The sequence below is a fragment of the Sciurus carolinensis genome, chromosome 17, assembly GCF_902686445.1.
Source record: "Sciurus carolinensis chromosome 17, mSciCar1.2, whole genome shotgun sequence".
NCBI classification, from domain to species: domain Eukaryota; kingdom Metazoa; phylum Chordata; class Mammalia; order Rodentia; family Sciuridae; genus Sciurus; species Sciurus carolinensis.
The window spans coordinates 30,950,194-30,974,163 of NC_062229.1; the positions used below are offsets into that span (position 1 = coordinate 30,950,194).

Below are 23,970 nucleotides of genomic sequence, written 5' to 3' on the forward strand. Positions count from 1 at the left end.
TATCTACCTCCTAGGGTTGTTACAAGAACTGAATGAGTTACTGCATGTCTGCATTTCAAGAGTGGTCCAAAGGGCCTGACCGCCAGTCACTGTATCACAGCAATAAACTTCCCTGTTGCCCATAAGAATCCCTTAAACCCAACCCCTCAGACCCCTGCCCATCAAGTCATAGTAGGCCCATGAGAGCTTTGCACTCAGAGCTAAAGTGATATTCCGTGCCCCTCCCACACCACACCCAGGCTCTGCTGCCAGCTGGAGACCCAGAGACCTTGGGCTTCCTCTCCTCTCCCTGGTTCTGTTTCTTCACACACTTAGCTATTTATAGCCTCTGGCAATACTCCAACCACACACCTCTGCTTTTTAACAGATGAAGGCCTGCTGCCCACACCCCTGAGGCAGGGCACTCATGCACAGGAGGCTTCCCTACCCTAGCCTACCATCCCCTCCTGACAAGAGAGGAAGCTGTCTCCCAAGATAGGGGGGCACAGGCCCCCCTCATGCTTGTTGTCTTATGGTGCTGAAGGGGACATCCCCCACAGACACCAGGACAAAGGACTTGCTGCATCCCTGAGCCACGACCATCTCAAATGCTGGTCTCCAAAGGAACCAGGTATACAAGTCTGAGTGTCTCTAAGAGGCAGTCCTTATGCCCACGCCCTGGCAGTTAAAAAATAAATAAATAAATCTAGGCTCTCCAAATCCTCTATCCAGGCACGGGAGAAAAAAACTTCAGTCCCAGAAATTACACACACACACACACGCACACAGTCAGCTTAAGATGCAGGTTCTGCTCTGAACTGACATTCCAGGTAATGGGACCTAAACAGATCAGTTTCAATGCTCTAGGACAAACACTGGGAGGTTCTTCCCCCTCTGAAGCAGCTCGACCCAGTGGGCTTTGGACACATTTCACCATGCCCTGGGGAGAACAGAGGGAAATGTCAGGTACTGCCTGTGAAGGGCTCAGAGTGCAACGGGGAGGGAGAATAAATGGGAAATGGGTAAGGTGGCTCAGAGCTGGAATGACCGTGCCTCCTGGGGGTCCCCCCAGCTCTGGCTTGGAGTGTCCCAAGTCAGCTAACATCGCTCACAACTATGAACCCCAGCATGCAGCAGACCACTGCATTCTTGGCTCCTGGAGTCCCCTTGGCAGCTACCTCAACAGGGAGCAGGCGCCCAGCCTCACCCATATGGTCAGTGTAGGTGGTAAGAAACTACCCCTCACCACTCTACCTACCTCAGGTCATCCCCGGCCAGCTGGGCGAGAAGCACCCTCCCAGGTGCCTCCATGCCCCAGAAGGCTAAATAAGGATGACTTTAGTGGCCTAGGGTCCCTCGTGTCCAGCCTCCACGGATGCCCAGAGGCAGGAGCAGCCTTTCCCTGGGTCAGTGCCCCTAGGAAGAAGGCCCGAGTTTACTGAGCAAATGCTGCCCTAGCAGGTCCCTTCAGAAGAGCCAAGGAGGACCAGGAGACCTAAAGGTGAGGGCTTCCAAACTGCACACAGTAGCATCCCCTCCACCTCCCAAGGACCAGAGTCAAGGTGGATGGGGAGGAAGGACCCAAAAACCTACAAGGGGAGGGGGAAAGGGGAAGGTTAGACCATGAGAGATATCCAGACACATACACACCATGCCCAAGCATTGTGAGTGACACCCAGACTCTTTTGTAAACCATCCAGATTGATATCTATTTATCAATTGCATAGCTCCTGCCACATCCTACGCTCAACATTTTTCGAATAATATTTAATCCTCATGACAACCCAGAGTCATTATTTTACAGATAAGAAAACTTAGGTACAAAAGGCCAAGTATCAACGACTTAAAATCCAGGCAGCCCATCTCTAGAGTGCATGTATTTATATGCTGCTCCCTCTCTAAAGTTCCAAAATGCAGAATTTTCAGCACCATGTAAGAGTTCCTTGTGTGACCTTACCTTTATCCACTCTCTTGTAGGACTCCTAGATTATTTATGTTTGTTGATGTAAGCAACATTAGTAAGTCCTACCTTGGATTCATGTGTGAGCATTTCCCCAGAATATATCCACACAGGTTGGAACAGCTCAGCAACTTTAACCCGCTAAACAGTCAAACCGTTCTTCAAAGGGGATGTACCAATTTGTTTCCAACAGTCCCCACTGAGTCACAACCTCATTCACCCTGAATTTCAGTGACCTGGCAGAGTGTGAAACGTTAATGTGGCTTCAATCTACATTTCCCTGATACTGATCTTTCTGTGATCACTGACTTCTTCTGAGAACTGCCTGTTCATAACCTTTTCCATTTTCCTATTGGGTCATTTTTCCTTTAAGTAATTAATATAAAGTCTTTATATATATTCTTGAAAATAAACTTTTCTTACTATATAGTAATATAGTAATATTCTTTGTCAAAAAGTCCATTTATTTGATGCTATCATAGCTATTAACATTTCTTATGGTTAGTATTTTCTTGATCTTTTCCAATTTTTATTTTAAATCTTTCTGCTTTGGAGGAATACAAGGTCAAAGTCAGCTTGGGCAACTGAGAGAGACCCTGTCTCAAAATCAAAATGAAATACAGCCAGAGGAATAAGAAGTTGTGCTCCATATGTGTACAATGTGTCAAAAAGCATTCTACTGCTATGTATAACCAATTAGAACAAACTAAAAATAAATTTAAAAATTTAATGGCAAAAAAGATATAATTGTGATATAATTAATATTATAAGCTTTTACCACATTATTTTTAGTGACAATCTGGTGGACTTTTCAGTGGGTTTACTATAATTTAAGGTATTCTGTTATTTGATATTTTGATTATTTATAATTTGAAACCCTTATGAATATTATAATGAATGACAAAAAAAAAATTGAAAAAAGCCTAGGGGTTTTGCTCAGTGGTAGGACAACCCTAGGTTAAATCTCCAGAAACATCCATAAAAACAAAACAAAAACCCACAATGCTGCCTGTTTTATTTCCCCTGATTCAATGAGGGAATAATCCCATTACATCTGACAACTGCCTAAGTAGATTTGTTTCTTCTCTACTGCTTACCTCAATTTGTGTTTCTTGTTTGTTTTGTTTTGTTTCTGTGGTACTGGGGTACAAACCCAGGGTCCCACACATAGAAACCACAGTGTTCCATTGAGCCACATAAGATTATCTTTTTATATTTCTTTTTTCCCCTTTTTTTAAAATTTATTTTTCTATTTTTTGGTAGTAGTGCCTCAAGCATGCAAGGAAAGTACTCTACCATTGAGCTATCTCCCCAGTCCCTCTATTTTATAGTTTAGTCATTTCTGGTCTGAAAGTTACACATTTCATTTCCATTTTAAGTCCTTTCAACTTAGATTTAATCTATTACTCGCATTCAGTATTTAATGTTATTGATGTTCTCTTTACCCAATTCCCAAGAAAAGATATTATTTGTTTTATACAATATCTTGGACTATTTTCTGATGCTATAACAGACTGAAACTGGGTAATTTATAATGAACAAGGACTTATTCTTACAGTTCTAGAGGCTTCAGAGTTCAAAGTCGAGGGCCCATATCTGGGGAGTGTGTTCTTGCTGCACCATCCCATGGCAAAAGGTGGAAGGACAAGAGACAGAATGGTGTCAAATGTGTCCTTTTACAGGGAACCCACTAACAGGATAACAAACCCACTCTTAGGAAATCACATTAATTCATTCATCAGGACAGACCCTTGTGACCTAATCACCACCATCACTACTACTACTAATACTACTACCACCACTTTTTTTTTTTTTTTTTTTTTTTTTGGTACTGGGGATTGAACCCAAAGGCGCTTTACCACTGAGTTATATCCCCAACCCATTTTGGTTTTTATTTTGAGACAAGGTCTCACTAAGTTGCTTAGGGCCTCACTAAGCTGTTAAGGTTGGCCTTGAATCTGTGCGTCTCCTGTGTCAGTCTCCCAAGTCACTGTTATTACAAGTATGCAACGCCATGTCCTGCTCCTAACCACTTCTTAAAGGTTCTATCACTCAATACTGCTGCACTGGAGACTAAGTGTCCAATACATAAACTCTGAGGACACATTCAATCTGTAGCATAGTTAATATTTTGTTAATTTGTCCATACATTCATCAGTTTGTCTGCTCACCCATTCGTTCCTGCACCTCTGTCCTTGTTTGAGACCTTTGTACTCCCTCAGAAGACACTTGATAATAGAAGAGCCTTTCATTAGTGCAATTTTATATTTCTCTGCATAGGTTCTAGACATTTTGATTAGTACTATTCAAATTTATAATTTTTCTGCTACTTTTTATTTTTATTTTTTATTGGTTCTTTTTAGTTGTACATAACATTAAAATCCATTTTTACATAAAAAATAGAAGGGCCTTTATCTTTCTGAAAATGTTTTATCTTTCTTCCTATATCAGTTTAAAATGAACATAAAATTTTAGATTCAAGTCATTTTTTCTCAGCATTTTGAAAATACTACTTAGTGGTATTTTCTGACTTCCACTATTGTTGTTTAAAAATCCACTACACTTTAACTATATAGATAATCTGTCTTTTCCCCTCTAGCTACTTTCTTACTTCTTCTCTTTATAGTTTCACTATAAGGAATGTGTATAAGGATATATTTAAATTTATACTAACTGGGGTTCACTATGATTTTAGAGTTTGAAGATTCATGCCACTTACCAATTCTGAGAAACTCATGGCTATTTTCAGTTGAAGTACTGCATTGCCCTATTCTATGATTATGAAATCCCTAATGCACGAAAATTAGACCTTCTTGTTCCATCCAGTCTCTTAACTTACACTGTTGTGGTTTGTATGTGTCCCCCAAAATTCAAAATCTGGCAACTTAATCCCCTATGTAACAAAGCTGAGAAGACCTTTAAGAGATGATTAGCTATGAGGGCTATCTTCAAAAATGGACTAATATCATTATCACAGAGTGGGTTAGCCATCTTTGGAAGTGAGTTATAAAAGATCCCCACTCTTTTTCTCTCTCCTTATGATCCCTTCCACTATATCAAAATCCCTTGTCCAGATAAAGGACAAGGATCATAAACAAATACCTCACCAAATACCAACACCATACTCCTGGACTTCACAACCTCCAGAACAGTGAACCAACTATATTCATATTGTTTATAAAATTACCCAGTCTGTGGTATTCTGTTATAGCAGCAGAAAACAGACTAAGATGTCCCTGCTTTCATGTTTTCCAATTTTGTCTAAATGCCATTATAGATAATTCCTTAAGTGCTATCTTCCAATTCACTAATTGCCTCTTTCACTGTGTCTAATCTTCTGTTTAGCTCTTCTATTTAATTTATACATTCAACTATTCTAGTTTTCATTTCTCTAAGTTTTATTTTTTAAAAAGACAAAACTTGTTCTGGTGGTACATAGCTCCGTGATAGAGGGCTTGCCTAGCATGCACAAAGCCCTGGGTTTGATACACAGTACTGCAAAAAAAAAAAAAAAAACTTCCTCATCTATTGTGGTACTTTTGTTCTTTGTCATACTTCTAATTCCTTCTTATAATTCCATAATTTAACTTCTTGAAAGTCTATTTCTGACATTTCTTATTTCTGATGATTTTCACTCATGGTAGTTTCCTCACATATTTTAGAATTTTGGATAATGAGCTTATGTTCAATGGAACCTTTACTGTGGGAATATTTTGTGAGACCAAGTTTGAGGGGGCAACCTTCCAGAGATCATTTATATTTTTTTGCTTCTGCCAAACTCCCAATTACCAATTTGGAACCACTTTAATTTCTCAATTTAGAGTTTCCCAGAGAGCAGACTGATATAAACTTCAGCTCCAAGCTCATGTGCACACAGGCCTATGGTTATAAACACTCAGGGGAAACTACACCTAACCTCGCTCCTTCCCCATCACCTTAGGCCAAGAAAATTAATTATCTAGTCTCTTTGTCAACAAAAGGATATTTCTTCTAGTATACACTTATACTGAAGGTAAAAAGCCTGGAAGTCTGAAGATGTGAAGGCTTCAGTCCCAATTCCAAATCTTATGTCCTGACCCTAACACAGCTACTAAACCTACGTCTCTAAATTATATAGAGATGGGCAAAGACGAGGGAGTAAGTAATTTCAATTAGTTGAGGCACACAGTCTAGCTCCTATCACATTTTTGTTTTTCCCTTATTCGTACAAATGGGCCATCTAGATGCATTTTAAAAGGATATTATAGCTTTTCTAGCATTCCTATGTTTTGTATGAGGCTTTTCAGCTGATTTAATGCCAGGAGTCGAAGCCCAGGAGCACTTTCCAAGATGACAGGAGGAGCCCCATCTGCCTTCCAAAGCCTAGCCTAGAAACAAGGAACCAAGCCAGGTCACCTCAAGTCAATTCCAGATTGGATTTTGTAAACAAGTCCCTGGCACCATCTCCCCCCACAGAAGAAGGAGTGGCCAGGGCCATTCTCAGAAGCACACGTCTTTCTCCATTCCCTGTCATTCCTGAAGAACACTGGATAGACAGCTTATAGGTAAAGGACAAGGATCATAAACATTTCCTTTCACTCCCTCCTATAATCCCACTTTACAGCAAAGAAAAAAAATGTCTAAGGAATAAACCCATGTGAACAAGAACAGGAGAAAACTACAGAAATGAAATTTCAATGCTGGAAAGCAGATAAATAAGTAATTATCCACACAGATTCTTAAATGTTGACTATACAGAAAGATGAGAAGCAACATGATTTCCACAACGCTTGGGAATTTGTGACACCAGATGTCTCTGGAAGAGTCCAAAGACGGAAGGGTCAACTAGTATGGAACAAGCGGACACTCAAGTCCTACCATCACTCAGGGTGGGAGGCTGCCCCACCCCAAACCAGCAGGGACATGAAGTTCATTTTCTGAAGATGATAAAACAGAGAGCCTCTGCAGAGAGAAGCAGGCAAATCTGAGGGCACCAAATCACACTGTGAAATAGGAGAAACACAGAACATACCAAACGCAGATACAATACCCTGGCTTTCTTCCCCCTATGGCTTCTAGCATGTTGGCAGTCTCCAGAGAAAAAAATCAGAAGAGACTTTTCAGGGAATCTTACTAGTTCCAAAACCAGCCCAATCCAATCCCCAGACCATTGGCCAGCTTCACTCAAGAGCTCAGAGTTTTCAACTGGTATTCAGGTTCGTCTTTAAATATGAATAGCTCGACAAAAGCCACTTAGTGAACAACCAAGATAAAAACAGGTAGAAAAAAAAGACAATTTGGAAAAAAACAGACTATGCAAGGAGAAGAAAATGTAAAAGTAATTATATCATTATCAAGAGAAAAGGGGGCTGGGGAGATAGCTCAGTTGGTAGAGTGCTTGCCTTGTAAGCACAAGGCCCTGGGTTCGATCCCCAGCACCAAAAAAAAAAAAAAAAAAAAAAGAAAGAAAGAGAAAAGGTAATGCATCCATGGGATTTTACATACGCAAACATGCGCACACAATGGCAGAAATGAAAAATCAACAGAAGAATTAGATGATAAAATTAAAGAAATGTCATCAAAAAAGTAAAGCAAGCATACAAAGATATAGAAAACAGTAGAGAAAAAAATTCAAGGTTTTTTTGAGGTGCAGTCCAGGAAGTCCAAAACCTAAATAACAAGTTCCAGTACAAGAAAACGAAAATGGCTGTGCACAGTGGTGGGCGCCTATAATCCCAATCACTCAGGAGGCTGAGGTAGGAGGATCAAAAGTTCAAAGCCAGCCTCAGCAACTTTTCAAGGCCCTGCCTCAAAATAAAAATTGTTAAAGGAGTAGGGATATAGAAGTGGTAAGAGTATTTGTCTAGCATGTGTGAGGCCCTGGGTTCAATGCTGCGTACCAAAAAAAGGAGTGAGGGAGGCTGCGACCGGAGGATCACAAGTTCAAAGCCAGCCTCAGCAACTTAGCAAGGCCCTAACAACTCAGCAATACCCTGTATCTAAATAATATACAAAAAAGGGCTGCAGATGTGGCTCAGTGGTGAAGTGCTGCTGAGTTCAATCCCCGTACCAAAAAAAAAAAAAAAAAAATGGAATGAGGGAGGAAGAGGAGAAGAAGAGGAAGAAGATGAAATCAATGACCAGCACAGTGGATGAAAACAGGTCTCCACCAAGGATTATCATGTGAAATTTCACAATAGTGAAGACAAGAAAAGATTCTGTAATAAGTATCTAGGAAGAGAGAATCTTCACTTATAAGGAATCAGAATCCAATTGACTTTGAACCCAGTAGTCAATACTTGGAAGGTAGAATACAATGGAAAGTATCTTCACAATTTGGAAATGATTTCCTATTTACAATCCCATACTCGGTAACTACTGATGAAAGGCAGAGGCAGAAAAGAGAAAATAACAGATTACAAAATCTACTTCCTATTTACCCTTTCTCAAAATGTACTGAAGAATGTGCACCATCAAAAGGAGAGAGGAAACAAAAAAATTCAAAGATCCAAACATAGGAGATAAGTGATGGGTATATTCAGAGTAAGGAGCAAGAAAGAGTGTTACTCTTTCTCCCACGCCAGCCAGGAGCCACTGTCAACATGTAAACTCAGTTCAAATGGCTGGCTGATGCCTGCATTACACAGGATTCAAGACTCCAGCAACCAAATCAGCCTCCAGCAACTGAACAATATTTCAGTACCTGCACACTACAAAAAAATTCAGTCAGTATAATTACCCATGAAACCAAAAAAAAAAGAACAAAATCATGCCTTAGAAAAGGACCCATACCCAAAGTCTCTACAACTATCATTCACAATAATCAGATACAAGCCAAGATTATATAAAAAATAGGAATATGTGCCCCATATTCAAGAAAAAACAAAATCATTGGAGACCAGTCCTAAAATAACTGGATGCTGAAATTAGCAATGATGGTAAAGAAGGCATTAGAAGTACTCTAAAGGAGAGAGGAAAATGTGTTCTAATGAAATGCACTGATGGGTTATTTCAGAGAAGAAACAGAACCTATAAAAAATAAAGAAGGGCTGGGATTGTGGCTCAATAGTAGAGTGCTTGCCTGGCACACGTGAGACACTGGATTTGATCCTCAGCACGACATTAAATAAATAAATAAATAAATAAATAAATAAAAAGAAGAACCTAATGAAATTTCTCAAACTGAAAAACACAATATCTGAAATTTAAAATTCACCTAGACAGGCTGAAAATAAATTGATGGCAATAAATGTTCTATGTTGATATAAGTTAGAGAGAGAATATGAAATTTTACAACACTGAAACATCAAAATGGATAACTTATTTCCCTTGTGTAGTCTCACCGGTTAGTACAACTTCCTAACAATGAAACAAGTTCTTATGTCTATGAAATATCATGTCAGAGAACATAAATGTTTTTTGACTTTTATTGGAAAGACTACTTCCCAACTTTGTTCTTCCTCTTAAGTATCAATATAGATGGTTATTTGTATTTCACAATTGCTCTACTCTGAGGATTTACTAAAGATTAAGTATTAAAGGATTCTCTACACCTACATCATATAGCTCACCCTCCTTTACTGTTAACCTGGTGGATTAGATTAATCTTCAATTGTTATAATGTATCCCTCGGATTAAGAAAAATGTGGTTATAATGTATTTTAATTTTTACATATTTCTGCATTCTACTTGTGAACAGCTAAGGATTTTTACATGATATGTTCATTAGAGTAATTAGTTCTATTTATCCCACCTGTTCTATGTTCTCTTACCTCACTTATTTTGCTTTCTTTTCAACAGGACGAATTCTCTATTACTTTGCTTGTCCCAATTTTTTGGCTTGAAAGTTCTTTCTATCCTTTAGTGGTTACCCTGGAGATAAGAGCATGTTTTCCTGACGTATCAAAATCTAATATTAGGGCTTATGATGTAGATCAGTGACAGAGTTCTTGCCTAGGATATAAAAGGCCAACTAACATTAATTGGTACCTCCACCCTATTCCGAGACAAAAAGAACCTTTACAACAACTTAACTCCATTTTCACTCTACTCCCACATACAAAGCTGTTGCCATGAACTTTGTTTTTGTATTTCAAATTCAATATCACATTATTCTTTTCATACAATCAAGGATTGAATATTTACCATTTTTGTTGCTCTTCATTTCTCTCTACATCTGACCTTCTATCTGGATCATTTTCCTTTGGCCTAAAGAATTACCTTCTTTTTTTTTCAATGCAGACATTTGCATCCATGTTTAATATTCATTTGTTTATTGGTGGTGCTGGGGACTGAACCCAGTGAGTCACACATGCTAGGCAAACACTCTACTCCTGAGCCACATCCTCAGTCCAAGAATTACCTTTTAAAAACATAATCAAAATAAAGGGAAAAAACTACCTTCTTTACCTGATATCTTCATTCTTGAACGATAATTTCACTTGATATAATTTTGGATTGACAGCTATTTCTTTCAAGGCTTAAAGTTACTGTTCTATTGTCTTCCAATTTCCATTTTTTCTGTTGTTAAGTTAGCTGTCAATATAACTATACTCTTTAAATTTTAATGTCTTTTCTTACTAGCTGCTTTTAAGATCCTCTTTCCACCTAGGGTTTTTAAAATTTGACTGTGATGGAAATAGGTGTAGACTGTTTTATTTATTATCTTACCTGGGACTGGCAGGACTTCTTTAAACTACAACTTTGTTTTTCACTAGTTTTAGAAAGTTCTCAACTGTTGTCTGATCTACCTTATTCTCTCTCCTTTACTTCTGTGACTGTGAGTGCCTGGATCTTAGACCTTATCACTTTGTTCTGTTTTCTCTTTCTCTGTATCATCCTTCCTTTTGTCTCTCCACGGTTCAGTACATCTTCTTCTTATCTACCATCCAATTCACTAATCCTCTCTTCAGTTGCACCTAATTTGATAAAATCATGTATGGGTTCTTAATTTCTGTTATTGTACACATCAGTTCTATAACAGATCTTTCCTCTCTGTTGAAATTGTCACTGGTTCATCTCCTTAACCACAGTAAGCAATGCTACTTTAAAATATGTACATGATAATTCCAATCTGGAGTTCATCCAGGCCTGATTTAACTGTGATATTTCTGCTGGCTCTTTATTTCAAATCATCAGCCAGTCACTAAATTTACAAATTGTTTACTGAAGTAAGTGTGAGGACAAGAATGCAGAAAGATTTTACATGTGCTTCTGTCAGGCGTTAAAGATACCATTAATCCCAGAACATTTTAATCCAACTTTACGGTTTAACTGATTTGGAGTCTACCTCACCCCTTGGTCTTTGGAGTTCCAACCTAAAAGGAGGGGTTAACTATACCCACCATCTGCTTAGAACTTCAATTCCTGTCTTCCTAACCCTACAAGGCTATCAAATATAAAGCTCAGTCTCTCAACTGCCCCTATGAATGACTGGAAAAAAAAACCAAACCCCAAAGTCATCACCCTGGGTCTTTGTTCTCACACAGATCCTGGCCTGATAAGTCTACTCTCTCAGCTGCACAGTGCCTTCAATCAGAAGTCTTCTTTAGTTTATCTGTTTTTCCAACTGTCCTCAGAAATGAGGCTGGTTCTGATTATCAGAAGAGGAAGACTCCATAAATACTTTTTACTCAGCTTCTAGACATTTTTTCAGGATCATAATATGCTCACTTCTTGCAAGGACATATCTATAAATACACAGAAGCCGAACCCACCAGCATATATAAGATTTCCAACAGAATGTGTTCAAAAAGAACAGAGAACCCAGAGCAAAGCTTTGAAAAAAAGTAAGCTATCATTCCAAAACATAACTCAGAGGAAAACAATTCACTTTCAAACAACTTCACTGTTTTAAGCTGTCATGGACTGAACTGTGTCTATTCAAAAGTCATTTAGGTTGACACCCTAACCTCCAATGGGACTGTAGTTAGAGGAGATAATTAAGGTTAAATAGGTCATAAAGGCAGGCCTCTAATTCAATGGGACTATTCTGAGAGACTCTGGAGTGTGCATAGAGAAAAAGTCATGTGAAGACATAACAAGAACGTGGTTACCTGTAAGACAAAAAACCCCACCAGAAGCCAGGCGGGTGATGTATGCCTGTAATCCCAACCATTCAGGAGGCTGTGGCAGGAGGGCTGCAAGTTCAATGCGCCCTCAGCAACTCAGCGAGGCTCTAAACAACTCAGCAAGACCCTATCTCTAAATAAAATATAAAACAGGACTGGGATGTGTCTTAGTGGTTAAGAACCCCTGGGCTTGATTCTCAGAACCAAAAAAATAAGAGCCCCATCAGAAATCAATCCCGCCAGAATCTTAATCTTGGACTTCAAGCCTCTAGAACTGGCAGAAAACAAGTTTCTGTTAAGTCACCTACCGTATTCTAATATGGCAACCTAAGCAGACTAAGGTACAAACAGTACACATCACCTAAATAATGTAGGCAAACTAATTGTTTTTCATATTAGAAACATTTCCACAAATTCAGTGTCATCTAAATCCATGAGCAGGGTCTGAAAAGTGGGCTAACTCAAGGAATCCCAGGACAATAGTAGAGAAAGAGTAGGCAACATGCTGAATAGAGACTAAGAAATGCAGGGGGGCAGGGGGTGGCGTTAAAGAACCAGTCATCCCAATCTGTCTCCCCGTTTCTTCAGCACACTATGATACAGTGCTGTACAAAGGAACAAGTCATACAATCAGCCAGGAATAGAAATTCACCTGAGCCCCTCCTGTCATAATCCATATATAAAATTAAAATCTTACCAAGCCAGGATTTTGTCAAATGTATTGCACTTACTGTTAGTGACCCAGAGTTCTCTGGCTACCGTCAACAACTTAGTCCCTCTCAAAGGTAAGGCAGCAAGGAGCACGGTAAGTGATCAAAGAAACACACATGCATGTGTACCCCAAACCCAGACCAGCACACCCTAGCTGGTCCACTGTGCTGTCCCTCATTGGCACAGTACTCAGACACTCAAAAGAGAGCAGCCTCTCAGACTCTCCTCAGAGAGTAAGCCAATGGAAGTGAGCCCTCTCCTATCAGGAAACTTCAAGAGGCAGGACTAGTTCAACTTCTATCATCAGGCGTTACAGGAGGAGGTGGGCTGAAGAGTTAGAAGGTTGCTCACTGACTGCCACAGAGGGCCAACTGCCATCTCACCTAACTTCCACACATACTGCCATCACCTGTAATAACAACAGTAGTGGCAGTAGTAGTAATAATTAGCCATTTTCAGTATCTAGTAAAATATAAAATATACACTTCAAATGACCCAGAAGTTATTCTTTTTGTCATCTCTAAGAAACAATCTGCATAAATGATATGCACAGTGTTCATCAATAGGAAACTAGATAGAATGTAGTCTATATCTAAATTTTGCAACTTTACACAGCTATTAAAAAGATCAAAGTAATCTATGTGTATTAAAGGTTGACAAAATGGATCTGAGTTTTAAAAGACATGGGAACTAGATGAAGATCAAAGATCAAAGAAATGGTGAACAAAAGATGGGCAAAAAATAGTTCACATGTATGAGTTCATTCATATAAAGTACAAAAACAGGAAAACTAATTTATGCTGGTGCAAGTCAAGAAACTAATCACCCTCGAGGGCTGGAGGCAGCGACTGGAATGAACACAAGACGCATGGGGGCCAGGGTATCTCAGTGGGACAGAATGTGCTTAGTACGCAGGAGTCCCTGGGTTTCAATCCCAGCAAAGCTGGGGAGATGTGGCAGGGGAGAGAGGGGAGGCTGGTGGTTTAAGAGGTATGATAAACATGGTTCTTGATCTGGACGCTTATCACATAGATGTATTCAGTTAGTGAATATTCTTAGGAGCACTCACTTCTTTTTTGCTGGTTTTTGGTGCTGGCGATTAACCCAGGTCCTTGTACTTGCTAAGCATGTGCTCTACCACTGAGCCACACCTCCATCCATAATTACACTATTCTGTAATTTTACACTTCAATTAAGTGCCTGAAAAAGAGTGATATCTTTTTAGGTTTAAAAAAAAAAAAAAAACCTCTCCATTTCTCTAAGTACTTCCTGTTGATGCACATGAATAATACATTGTATACAAGAATATACATTACCTTAAAAGGCTTACCTTTGGAGGGGTACAAAGGTGGTAAAAGAGACCCTGGTTTTAACTGTTAATTTCTGCAATTGAGTAAATGTATGTTATATATTCAACTAAAATTTAAAATGGGAAAAGAAATTAGGGCCACTGTGACTTCTCCTCTCCCAGCTATACACCAGAGCAGCTAACTAGGAGACCCTCGGGTGAGGGGAGGTTTGAGAGGGTAGAGGAATGAGGAATGAGCCTTTCTTCTACTTTCTTATGGCCCTGCAAGATCCACCCTTAAGCCTCTAGAGGGGTCAGAGGAAAGGCCAGCAGATAAGAAGAAAAACTAGAAGTTACCTCTCTAATCCTCTGTCCCTCTAGTTTCTAAGTCACAGAGCAGATGAGCCTTGATCTTTATGTCTTCCACGCAGAGGCTGAACCTTTCCTTGAGGCCTGGGCCACAAGACTCTTCCCCTCTAAGACCACTCCAAACTTAGATGGGAAGTTCTCAAAAGTACATCAAATAAAGGTCTGAACTTATGCCTGCCAGCCCAAAGCTCTGAGAGCCTAAGCATGCTTTCTGAATCCCTGTTGAAGGTGGGAAGGAAAGAAGGCTGTCAGTGATACTAGGCATCAAAAAGCACTGTCCTCATACATGAAAACACTATGCACCACTGCTTAGCCTGAAAGAAAGAAACATCCTGGCATCGACACTCAAGAGTCAGGTTCCAAGTCAGCCTCCTGTTTTAATTGGTTCAGGTCAGAGAGTCAAACAAGGACCCCTCTCTCTCCCCAGATGGACAGACAACAGCTGGTCTGGTCACATCCTCTGAAATGTTCAGTCACAGATCCAGGGAAGCAGCCTCCTCCATCCTCCAGCCAAGGGCTTGGGTTACCAACCAGTCTTCCTTTTCCTTCCTCAGAACTAATTTTAGCCTCCCTGGTTGTCAGAGTGGAACTGAAATAGTCTGCCGAGGAACACATTTGCAAACAGGAGCATAAGCTTGCCTCACAAAACACCTTAGCTCCAGCCCAGAAACTAGTCACAAAGGAGAAGCCCCATTTTTGAGGAGCACAGGCCCCTCTAGACAATACTCCCCAGGGCACAGGTCCACAAATCTGCCAGTGGGTCAGGCTTCTTTTCCAACACAGGCTTTCATGGATCACACGTCCATGAATGAAAACAGCCAGCTGGAGCTGCCAGTCCCCAAGAGGACATGAAAAAGGCACATGTATACGTACAGCAAGATAGGAATAACCAGGGCAAAGCAGGGACTGTCCAGAGCAGGAAGTCATTACTGATCCTGAGCCAGAAGGAGGCACAGCTGACCCCCAGAACAATCCCAGCCTTTGTGATCCGCTGATTTCCAGTACCTACCATTGTCTTAGGTGGAGATTCCACTGACAACCTCCATAAACAAAGACCCGGAAGAGGCAGCAGCATCTCCTCACCCAGCAACCTGGTACCCAGGGGCAGCCCCACAGAACCTTGAGGAGCAGGAACCTCTGGGGCTGGAACTGACCTGGGAGTCTGGTAGAGAACCAGAGACCAAAAAGGAAGCCCAGAAAAGGGGTGAGTGTTTGTTCTGGAACAAAAAGACTGGCAATGGAATGGGAGGAAAGGGAAAGACTACAAAGAATTCCAGGAAAGCAACAAAATCTCCTTGTGAAAGAGTAAAAGAGAAGACACTATGAGTCTCCACCCCGGCACACACTCCACACACCAGTGATGTGGAGTGCTTGGAAACTGAGGTTTGTAACAACGCTTCCTCCCACCCTGAGGTCCAGCTTGAAATTAGCTCCCAGTGCAGCAAGCTGTGTCTCGCTGAGTTTACAGGTCAGAAAGGAGCAGTTCCCCCAAGGCCCCTTGCCGGCAGGGCCGAGGAGAGGGGAGGAGTAGAAAATAAATGTTGGGGCAGCCACAGGGGCCGGCAGCCTGCCCAGCCCACACATAGGCCTTCTTAGAGATCAACCATGTCCACCACTGCCTCCAGTACCAGCACCTGTCTCAGGCAGTGCTGCCCACACCTCCCCAAGTCCAGAGGAGGAAGCCTGGCCCTGTCCTCAGATTCCATCTGGCCACCACACCCTAAGGAGAGGGGAGAGACTTGCACCCATACCTTTGGGGAGAGGCTGCCCCCCTGCCCTGGTGTCCCCGGCCTGGGAGCTCCAGGCCCACAGCCACTGTGGCCCCTCAGAGCGCCACCCAGCAGGCCCACTCGGGGGAAAGGGCATGCCTGCGTCCTGCTACAACCCCAGTGCTCCTCTTGGCAGACAGGGCCAGCCTCGGCTCGTGGGGCTCCCAGGTGAGCAGAGAGGGGGTTCCAGGCAGGAGGAGAGGCCCCACCAACAGGCACTTCCTGACATTCTGCGCGTGCGGGAGAGAAAGGCACTCATGCCAGCCTCAAGGCGATGGCCAGAGTCAGAGCGGGTGGGCGGGTGCAGGCAGGCAAGCTGCCTGGCCACCCACAACGGCTGCCTCCCTGAAACCCGAACCACTTCTGGGAAAACTCAAGGACGCCAGGATTCTCCTCAGTGGCAAGCAATATACACGATCTACTAATTTCAACCAAACTCTCACACACTGTCCAGGTTTATCCAAGCAGGAATCTCCTAGGTTTTGAGAAGAATCCAACCTCCAATCCTGCCTGAATCCTAGGGAACAAAGATGAAGGTGCAACCATTAGCTCCATCTCCCCCAACTGTCTGTCTCATTAAAAGCAAGAGAACATTCTAGACCACTGGTTCTCAACCTGAGAATGATTTTGCCCTCAAGATACTTAGCAATATCTTTTTTGAGTGTCACCATTAGAAAGGAGCTACTAGAATTAATGGGGAGAGGCCAGGGTATGTTGCTAAACAACCGTAGTACACAGGATAGCATCCCCACCACCATTACCCACAAACGACAAAGAATCATCAAGTCTGGAATGTCAGTAGTGTCTAAAGTTGAGAAAACCTGTTTGATAAGGAGGTCCATGCAGCCAGGACCCTGCCTCAGGGCTGCCTATTCATTCACTCTCAAAGGTATTAACCAGACCTGCTCCTACCCCTTCACCCTTGAGATCCCAGTCCATGGTGACAGCTCAGTATCTGCAAGTGGATCTAAACTCCTAACTCAATGCCCCTCTTATTTCCCATTTGCACTACTGAGCTCCCCAAGTAGGGGGCTGAATGCACAGGCAATCAGTGGGGTGGTTTCCTGGTAGAAGAGGAAGAGATGAGCAAAGGAATCTGAACAATGGGCAATCACAAGAGGCAGAAGGAAAGGAGATGTCCAGTGGCCTTCATAGGGCAAGGAGAGGCAGCAAGGCAGGAACAGGCTCAATGTATAACTTCTTGCCCTTCAGGAGGACAATTACATGCAAGTCAACCAGAATTTTGAGCCTCATCAAGGTGCAAAACGGTGTGCACATACAAATGTGCATATGCACACAGAGATACACATGCACATATGTTGGCATTTTCCTGGGGGAAGAGCAACAATGTATTAGACCAGACTCTCAGAGGGGCTTGTGACAAAAAGGACCATGGAGTAGGATAGGTCTTCTTTGCTGGGCTCCCTGCAAAGGAGTTCCCTAGGTGGAAGTGCCAGGGCTGGTTCAGGGAATTTAGGGGATTTTTGACACCCAGAAAGACCTGCAGAAGAGTAAGCTACAGAAGTTAGCTGGTCAAAGAGGCCATGGATTTCTGGCTCTTACGTTTTCTGTTTTCCCCCAGTTGCAGGACCCAAGAAAATGGACAAGTGTCTCACATCATCTAGGGCCTCTAAGAAGCGAGAGAGGGTTCCACTTCTCCCAAAGAGCAACCCAGAGAGTCTGGAGTGCCCAGCAGGTAGAAGGACAGGTACCAAAGGACATCTCCACCAGGGGAGGGGTCCCCAAGGCCCATAGCTCTGAGGCCTATATCTTTGTCCATTACTACACTGGACCATAGAGCTGACGATCACTTCACTCACTTTTCCTACCCCAAGAAAATGAATAAGAAACACTTTTGTTGTCAGAAAGTGATCAGCCTATACGAATGGCTCCTGACACTCAGCTCAGGACAGTGTTCCACCCTGCCCCCAAAGGCCCTGGGATCTGAACTCCAAGTACAGAAAAAGACATCAGGAGTTCTTGTAGGATACAGAGAATCTAGGATGTTCATTGCAATCAAGAGTCAAATGGCTTGTATACTCAGCAAGGTACAGATCACAAAGACTTACAGAACTGAACTCTGACTACAGAGTAAATTCTGCCTTTCCTTCTAGGCCTGGGCCATCCAATATGATAACCACTAGCCAGATGTGACTACACAGTACTTGAAATGTGGAAAGTCAGATGTGAGATGTTCTGTAAGTGTAAGATGCACACTAGATTTTAAAGACAGTAAAAAAAAAAAAAAAAAAAAAAACTCTAACTTGTAAAAGTGATTTAATGTTGCAATTATTCTACATATTAAATAAAATATACTGTTAAAATTAATTCTTCCTCATTATGAAAAAGAATGTGTCCCCCCAAAATTCGTATGTAAAAGCACTAAAACCCCAATGTAATAGTATTTGGAGATGGGGCCTTTGGAAGGAATTAGGGTTAGATTAGACCATGAGGGTATGGCCCTTATGGTAAGGTTAGTAACTTTAAGTGATCGCTCTCCTTTTCTGTCATAAGAATGCAGTGAGGTGGCAGCTGTCTGCAAGCAAGTAAGACAGTCTTCAACAAAACCCAATCATGCCGACATACTGGTCTGACTTCCAGCCTCCAGAACCACAAGAAAATAAACTACTGCTATTTAAGCCACCCAGTCTATGGAATTTTGTTAGGGTAACCAGAGCAGACCAAGACACAGTTATTATCACAACTACGAGAATATTTTAAGTTATACATATGGTTCATTCTATTTTTCTGTTGGACAGAACTTTTCAAGATCTTCTTTCTACCAGTGCACTGTGTGCTGCAGAAGGTGGGCATAATTAAAAACAACAAACCAGGACTATGAAGGAAACACCACCTTGAAGTCAAAGAAAAAGGAAAGCCGGCTCAGCCCCCTAGGCCTGGGGCAGGGCACTGGTCAAAAGGACTGGCTGGCTGTAAGCACAAGAAAAAACCCAGCGACTCCACCTTCCTCCCAGGGCAAGAACACAGACCCTTGGAGTCTTACTCCACCTTCCCGATAGTACAGAGCACAAAATCCAAGAGGAGAAAAGAGGAAGGAAATACAGTCCCAGGGACCCATCCCCCTCTGTCCTGCTTAATGAAGAAGGTGAGACTGGTGAGGCTGCACTGAGGAATTAGAAGTAGGGTGGTCTCCAGATCCCAGATCCTTTCCTGTCCTGAGGAGAGGACTAAACTTAAAAGAGCCCATGCTGAGCCAGACATGGAGGCTGAAGCAGGAGGATCTCAAGTTCAAAGCCAGATTCAGCAACTTAGCAAGACCCTGTCTCAAAATAAAAGAGTTTCAGTGTTTAAGCCCTTCCAGGTTCAATTCCTGGTATCCAAAACAAAAAAGGGAAAAAAGGAAAAAAAAATTAAAAAAAAACACAAAGCCCAGACTGGTCTAGGGATCAGGAATCCAGGAGGTCTTGGCGGCAGCCAGGTGGGCTGCTGAGCAGCTGAGTACTCAGGTCGGCCTGCTGCTGCCTGTCCCTTGTCAGGCCAATGCCTTCTCTTTCACTGCGGAGCTCTCCTTGGGGAAAAGCATCCTCAAAAGCAGCACGTAAGGGGGTGCGGTAGAGAGGAAGGTTCAACTCAAGCACCACAGCTTCCCACAGGGCACCCAGGTACCAGAAGTGGTCTCTGACCTCTGGTCCCTGCATTCAGGTTCCAAGGCCCTCGTGGGAATTCTCCTGTTGTTGGTATTAACAGTTAAGCCTCACTACCTTGCAAAGAAAAAGGGAGAAGAGTGAGGGTGCGGTTCTGGATTGTCCATTCCATCCCGACTCTCGCCCAGATTCCCACTCCCGCAGCAGAGCGGGGATCCCAGCCCCTCCCCTGCATGCCTGGCCCCGCCCCTCGCGGATTTCCCAGACTTCGCACTGCTGCCACCACGGGCGGCAGGGGACCCGCGCTGCATGTGTAATGGGGGCTGGGAACAAAGACGCGCAGGACCCACCGCCCGGGCCGCCGGGCACCAGCTGCCCCCACCGCCCCGAGCTTTTCGCCGAAGCCTCAATGTCTCGCTCTCCGCGTTTCCCAGCACTGCCAGAGCCTGGCCGGCTCGCCCACTGGGGTTGGGCACACACACGCCAGCACCACTCAAGAGTGTGAAATCGGTGCTTCGGCTTGGGAAATTCGCTTTGCCCGCAGAGCTCCGCGAGAATAACCCGAACCCACACATCCCAAACCAAACGCGCGCATATTAAACACCCTCAACCACAGGGCCGCGGCCGAGCTGCGTACGGGTCACCCACGCCTGCCACGTGCCTCTGGGAGGCCAGAGCGAACAGAGACCTGTTGGTTTTCCTTCTTATCCACCCCCACTCTCCCCTCCCAGGTGCCCCAAACAAAGCAGTGCCGCGAAGTGACCTTACTCCGCATATGAAGCTCACCGCGAGAAAAGCGGGAGCAGGTGGGAGCCAGTGCCAACAGCCAGGCGTGCGAGGAACGCAACGCAGACTGGAGGGACAGGATGAAAGGGCTCTGGGCTATGTGAAGCCGCCCCCTTCGCTCCGCAACACCTAGTGGCTCTGAGGGACGCGCAACCCTCCCCTGGCCGCTACTGCATCTACAGACACGCCGCCCCCGATTAGATCTGCCCGCCCCGCTTGGCTGCCTTCCCCACGCTCAGGTTTTCCTCACTCTTTCCCTGGGTTCCACGCGCCCGCGTAGCCTGATCCCCGACCCTGTCGCTCCGGGTCCTGGCCCCCATCGCCGGACCGCCTCTGCGAGTGAGAATCCCGCAAACGACAGCACAGAAAAGATCGTCCCCAAGACCTGGGAGGCGGGCGCCGGGCGCGCCCCCACTCTCCGCAGGAAGGTGCAGGCTGGGGGCAGGTGGCGCGGCTACGAGGCCGCGGGCCCGCCCTTTGTTGGTAAACAGCGCGCGGCGCCCGTGCCGGCCCCGCGCGCCCTCCCCGCGCCCCCCACGCCGCGCCCCGTACTTACCCGCGCACAGCGATCCCCAGAGGAGGGCGAGGACAGCCCAGGGCGCCGTCATGTTCCGCGGCGCCGCCCCGCGGACACCCGGAGCCCACGGGCAGGGCCGCGCGGCGCTCCCGGGGCGCGCAGGGCCCGGCGGCGGCTGCGCTCTCCTTCCCGCTCCTTCTTTCGATCTAGTTCCCCGCGCGCTTCCTGCACCTTCGTCCACGGGCAGCGTGCGGGCTCGGGCTCGGGCTCAGGGACGCTGCGGGAGGCGCAGACTGCGGCCCGGGCTTCGGGGCGACGCGGGGGCCGGGGGACGGCGGCGGGGCACGGACCGGGGCGCGCCCGACTCAGGCATAGCGCAGCGGGGCTGGGCCCGGGCCCCGGGCGCAGGGGCCGAGTCCGGAGGGGCCATGAACGGGGGGAGGGGTTGGGGGAGGGGAGCTGAACCGAGTCCAAAATGGCTCCTGAGCGGCGGCCACGGAGCCGAGCCAGCAGGGAAACCCGGATGTTGGATACAAAGAGGCGGGCGAGCTGGGCGGGGAGGGGGAGGGGAGGCGGGCCCTCTGGCCGCGTGGTCCGCGCCCCCCTTGGGGGCGGGGCTCCAGAGAAACAACAACACCGAGGCCCCGCCCAGCAGCCCGCCACCCCTAGGAGGACGTTTGTGCAACCAACCAGCTGGAAGGCCAAGCAAGGCGTTGGTTCAGAGGTGGGGGGATTGGATGGAGGACCACCACTGCCCTCTGGAACTCCGGGGGGACCCAGCGTCCACCCCATCTGGGATTCCTGCCCCTCGCCCTTGAGCCCAATGCCTGCTACTCTGAGGCCCTAGCCTGAACTCCTCTGTCCTCCAATTCCGCATGAGTAGAGGGCGAGGCATATCTTTATTGATGGGCGGATTAATTGGAGGAAAAAGGCTGGCTTCTCGGAATTGATAAGTGGTCCTCCATGCCACAAACACAAAGGCACAGCTGGGGATCCTGGGGAATGATAATTTGTACCCATCCAAGGCGGAACAGAGCTCCACCGCACAGAGCATCCACAGGTGGAAAGGGGCGACTGTCTTCCAGTGGTCCTCAGCACACCTCACTCTTTAAGTCTGCACCTTCAAAACTGTTCTCAATGACCTCCAAACCCCCACATTTGACGATCTTGACTAGCAAATGCTGTGCTTTCCTGACCACCAGGTTCCTCCTTGTGGATCGTAGTTCCCCATCTCATATTCCACGCTCTTTTATCACACAAGCAGAACTTGTGAAGGTCGTGATGGAAAGCCCAGCTCAGGAACGAGTCTGTAAAATCCTCAAATACAGTAATTGTTCTCCAGCTTCTGTTGCCATAGGCTTGCTTGGTGCAGGGCACCAAGCACCTGGAGGGAGGTGACACCCAAGTGTCTGAATCAGGTTTGTGTTTTGTTTTGTTTCCCCTTTTTTGGTACTGAAGCTTGAACCCAGGGCATTGCACATGCTAAGCTCCTGTCTACCACTGAGCTACACTTACTGCCTGACTTTCCATTTTTTTAATAGCAGAAACCAATTGAAAAATCTTATGTAAAAGTCCATCATGTCGGGCCTGGCAAGAGTAGATAGAGCACACCTGTAATCCCAGCTACGTGGGAGGATTGCAAATTTAAGCAGAGCCTGGGTGACTTAACCAGACCCTGTGTCAAAATAAAAAGGGCTAGGAATGTAGCTCAGTGGTAGAGCACCCCTGGGTTCAACCTGAAGAACCCCTCCCAAAATAAAGTCCATCATGTGGAATGTACATTGCCCTGATTGAAGTTGAATTGGGATCACCACCCGCAGAAACACGACAGGAAGGACATTTTGGAGTTCCTGTCCAGAAAAATTTGTAACAGCCCTTTCTAGTTCTAGAAAAAATCCTACCTAACTCTTCCTTGCCACAACCCCTACAGCTGACTCATTATTTTTCCCTTTTACACAACATTGGATGCTACTGTGTTCCAAGCAAGAAACTGTGTTGTATGGGATTAATATAGTATTTGCTAATCCCACAGGAGGCCCCCCCAATGGACCCACAATGGTAGGGAAGGAAAGCCCATTTCCAGCATAAGTGTCTTTTCTAGGGAAGAGTAAATCATTACCTCCTACATACTAGAAGTAATCAACCAAAATCCAGGTGTCAAAATTGAGATCAGCTGGTTTTGCTCTTCTATTCCACACCAAGTCATGTATCATAGTAAGGACTCAGAGTGGTTCAAGTTGGCCTGCACACTGTGTCTTCCACCCTGACCTTTGTGAAATTTTTGAATTTGTATATCCAACTACTTCCTTAGCAGCCTCTCAGGCATCTTGAACTTGACCTAGACAGAGCAAAATTCCTCATTTTCCCCATAAACCTACTTTCCCCCATCTATCCCTGTTTAAATCAATGGCATAATTAATTACTCAAATCAAAACTTTTTGAATAGCCAGGGATGGTGGCACATGCCTGTAATCCCAGTTACTGGGAAGGCTGAAGCAAGAGAATCACAAGTTTGAAACCAGCCTGAGCATCTTAGTGAGACCATGTCTCAAAATAAAAAATAATTAAAAGGATTGGGGGATATTTCTATGTGATAAAGCACCCCTGGGTTCAATCCTCAGTACCAAAAAAAAAAAAAAAAAAAAAAAAAGAAATTATGACTAGCTTAGTGTATTGGTACACACCTGTAATCACTGCAACTCAGGAGGCTGAAGCAGGAGGATCACAAGTTTGAGGCCAACATGGACAAGTAACAAAATTCTATTGAAGTAAAAAGGACTGGGGCCATGCATGTATGAACCCTACTGCTGTGTATAACTATAATGCTCTGATAAAAGGGGAGGGTTGGGGGTATAACTCAGTGGTAGAGCACTTACCCAGCATACATGAGGCTCTGGATTCAATTGCCAGTACCACACAAAACAAAACAAAAAAACT

At 44.5% G+C, this 23,970-nt stretch overlaps 1 protein-coding gene across 2 annotated transcripts in view; it reads right to left on the minus strand.

The window, feature by feature from the left end:
• Nucleotides 1-21,486, minus strand: part of Acvr2b (activin A receptor type 2B) — a 32,823-nt gene extending 11,337 nt beyond the window's left edge. For both annotated transcript variants that reach the window (XM_047531473.1, XM_047531472.1), the window contains exon 1: nucleotides 21,073-21,486. In XM_047531473.1, coding sequence (XP_047387429.1) covers nucleotides 21,073-21,124 — 52 coding nt within the window. In that variant the 5' untranslated portion in view covers nucleotides 21,125-21,486. The remainder of the gene's footprint in view (nucleotides 1-21,072) is intronic.
• Nucleotides 21,487-23,970: the final 2,484 nt, after the last annotated feature.